This window comes from Aptenodytes forsteri, unplaced genomic scaffold (genome assembly GCF_000699145.1).
Source record: "Aptenodytes forsteri isolate BGI_AS27 unplaced genomic scaffold, ASM69914v1 Scaffold111, whole genome shotgun sequence".
NCBI lineage: Eukaryota > Metazoa > Chordata > Aves > Sphenisciformes > Spheniscidae > Aptenodytes > Aptenodytes forsteri.
In genome coordinates, this window is record NW_008794710.1 from 2,390,026 (window position 1) to 2,392,323 (window position 2,298).

The window sequence follows — 2,298 nt, forward strand, 5'->3', positions numbered from 1 at the left end:
GGTGCCGGCAGCCCTGGCCCCGTTTCGCAGCGCCGGCCGCGGGAGGACGCGGCTCCCGGGAGGGGAGAGAGTGGGTGCCTGGCGCACGCCGGCCGGGGGCTGCAGGCAGGGCTCAAAGGATGGAACAGCCCGAGGTCATTTATCTGCGTGCTTGTACATAACTGAAGCAAATGTGCGTGCCCGGCGCCCTGCGTGTGGTTTCCCGGCAGGCCTCTTCCCTCAGCAGGCATCCACCCGGCAGCGCAGGGAAGTGTCACGAGTGGGTGTTCCTCCCGGCCCCCCGCCGAGTGGCACGGGGGCTGGGGGACCACGGCTGGCAGGGGGCGCCCACGCCGCGGGTGCCGTCTGGAGACCTAGGCTGCCTTTCTGTAAGCAAGACGCTAGAGTAAGGAGGGGAAGCGTTTTCCCGTGTTGCCAGAGGCTGGAAAGTGAAGATACCACAAGACTTGTAGCCAATTAAGATGTTAACTACGCGGTGTATGGATGTTTCCACAGCCTTAGGAGGCTTAGCTCTGACATGCCACAGTACTGCTGTGCAACAGACGGTGATTAGACGTGCTACCTGGGGAAGATAAAAGCTTTTGGCTATTAACTTTTGAAGGTACCTATTTGCAAACATGGGGATTTTGAACTGCTAAGAGTTAAACTACACCTAGTTGGCAATGGATGAGTATTAAGTGCGTCTGGGAGCTACTCCCGGATGACTGCAGTTAATATTGGTGTAAATCTGTGCTGTTTCTGCTTCTGACATGCTACATACCTCACAACTAGCTTAGAGCTCTCAAAGACACAATAAGTAATGCTATAAAGCACTGGAGGTTTGAAAGCAGGTTATGATGCAGCAACTTTGAAGTTTCTTTGGCTCGGATCAAGCTGAGCAGTGTTTGAATAGAAAGCCAGATGCTACTCATTAACATGTAAAATTATCGTACATATTGAGAAATGTCAGCATAGATAGATGATCCGGACATCATTTATAATCTCTTTGAATAGTCATAAGCAGTGAAAAAGTCAAGTTAGGAGAATCAAGCCTCTAAAATACATGGAGTGTATTTGAGGTGAATCAGACACCTGTGTTTTATTTAGTTTCATTTTAAATAGCACAGTGCAAGTAGTTCAGTTCATACTCAAATACAAATAATATGGCTGCGTGTGATTAATACGTACATTGTTTTTCACCTTAGCACACTTGCATTTTTTGACCTTTTACAATCACTGTTAGTAAGTTACAGAAACTAAACACATGCTCCTTTCTACAGCCCTCAAATTTTCATCCTGGCAGCTTCCCCTTGCTCAAATCTCCATGTTCCCGTGGAAAGAAGCATCAGTTTGCTCTTCTCTTACAAGTCAGAGCGGAAGGGGAAAAAGGGGAAGAATGCACAGCTTTGCGGATTCTTGTAGAGGAAAGGTGTCAGAGACAAAATCAAAGCTTTTTTTCCACACAATACATCCTCCCCAAATTTCCTTTTGAAGGCACAGAAACTCTCCTCCAAAATGTTACCACTGTCCTCAGTGACGGAGTCCCTCTCATAAAAGTGAGGCTTTAACCTATCCTAAAGTCACGCAATCCCAGAATGGTTTGCCTAAACAGTTTTTTGGCTAGTTCAAAACCAGACATACATATAAAGAGAAACACAGAACAAAATTAGAAGCCTGTGATGCAGCTGCACAGTAAGGCCATTAGCAGTCTAGGTACCAAAGGGAGAAAGGAAACAGCAGCATTCCTGTGTTTAGGATGCTGAGCCCATGCCTGCAAGTATTCATATAGGTTCCAAATAGTTATTTTCTGCCTCCAGTCCCCAAATAGCAAATAAATGTGTTAGCAGAAGATTTGGGGAATTCACTCACCATTTTTTTCTTCACTGCCTTATTTTCTTTCATCTCACTGTCGCTTTGCTGTTTGTTCTCCATTCTGTTACCTTGTTAGGTAATAACTGAGGAAGAAAAGAGAGAAAGTTGTGGTACTGTTCAGCTGAGGGAGGTTTTTTTTTTAATAAAATCATAAATCTGACACAGGAAGGACTTGAAAAAGTGTGTAAGAAGCCTAGCTACTCCCTTCAAAAGTCAGACCCTCATTCAGGAAGGCACAGAAGCACCAAACTGAATGCAGTTAAAAGCAACCAAAAATACATGTTAACTGTGTTTAAGTAGTCTATGCGGAGGGCAGCATGCTTTTTGGAGCAGGAATAGTAGTTCTTAGCACAACTAAAGCATGAAGAGGAAAAAAGCTATGATATCAGGCCCTTCAGTGGACGCGCTGTCTCTGTTAGAATAGGAACATCAGACCACTGCAACTAC

The 2,298-nt window shown here is 45.6% G+C and overlaps 1 protein-coding gene across 1 annotated transcript in view; it reads right to left on the reverse strand.

Annotated features, from left to right (window-relative positions):
- The window catches only part of SLC2A9 (solute carrier family 2 member 9), a 111,679-nt gene extending 109,768 nt beyond the window's left edge, over positions 1 to 1,911 (reverse strand). Inside the window, exon 1 of the mRNA XM_019470625.1 lies at positions 1,849 to 1,911. Within this exon, the coding sequence (XP_019326170.1) occupies positions 1,849 to 1,911 (63 nt within the window). The remainder of the gene's footprint in view (positions 1 to 1,848) is intronic.
- Positions 1,912 to 2,298: the final 387 nt, after the last annotated feature.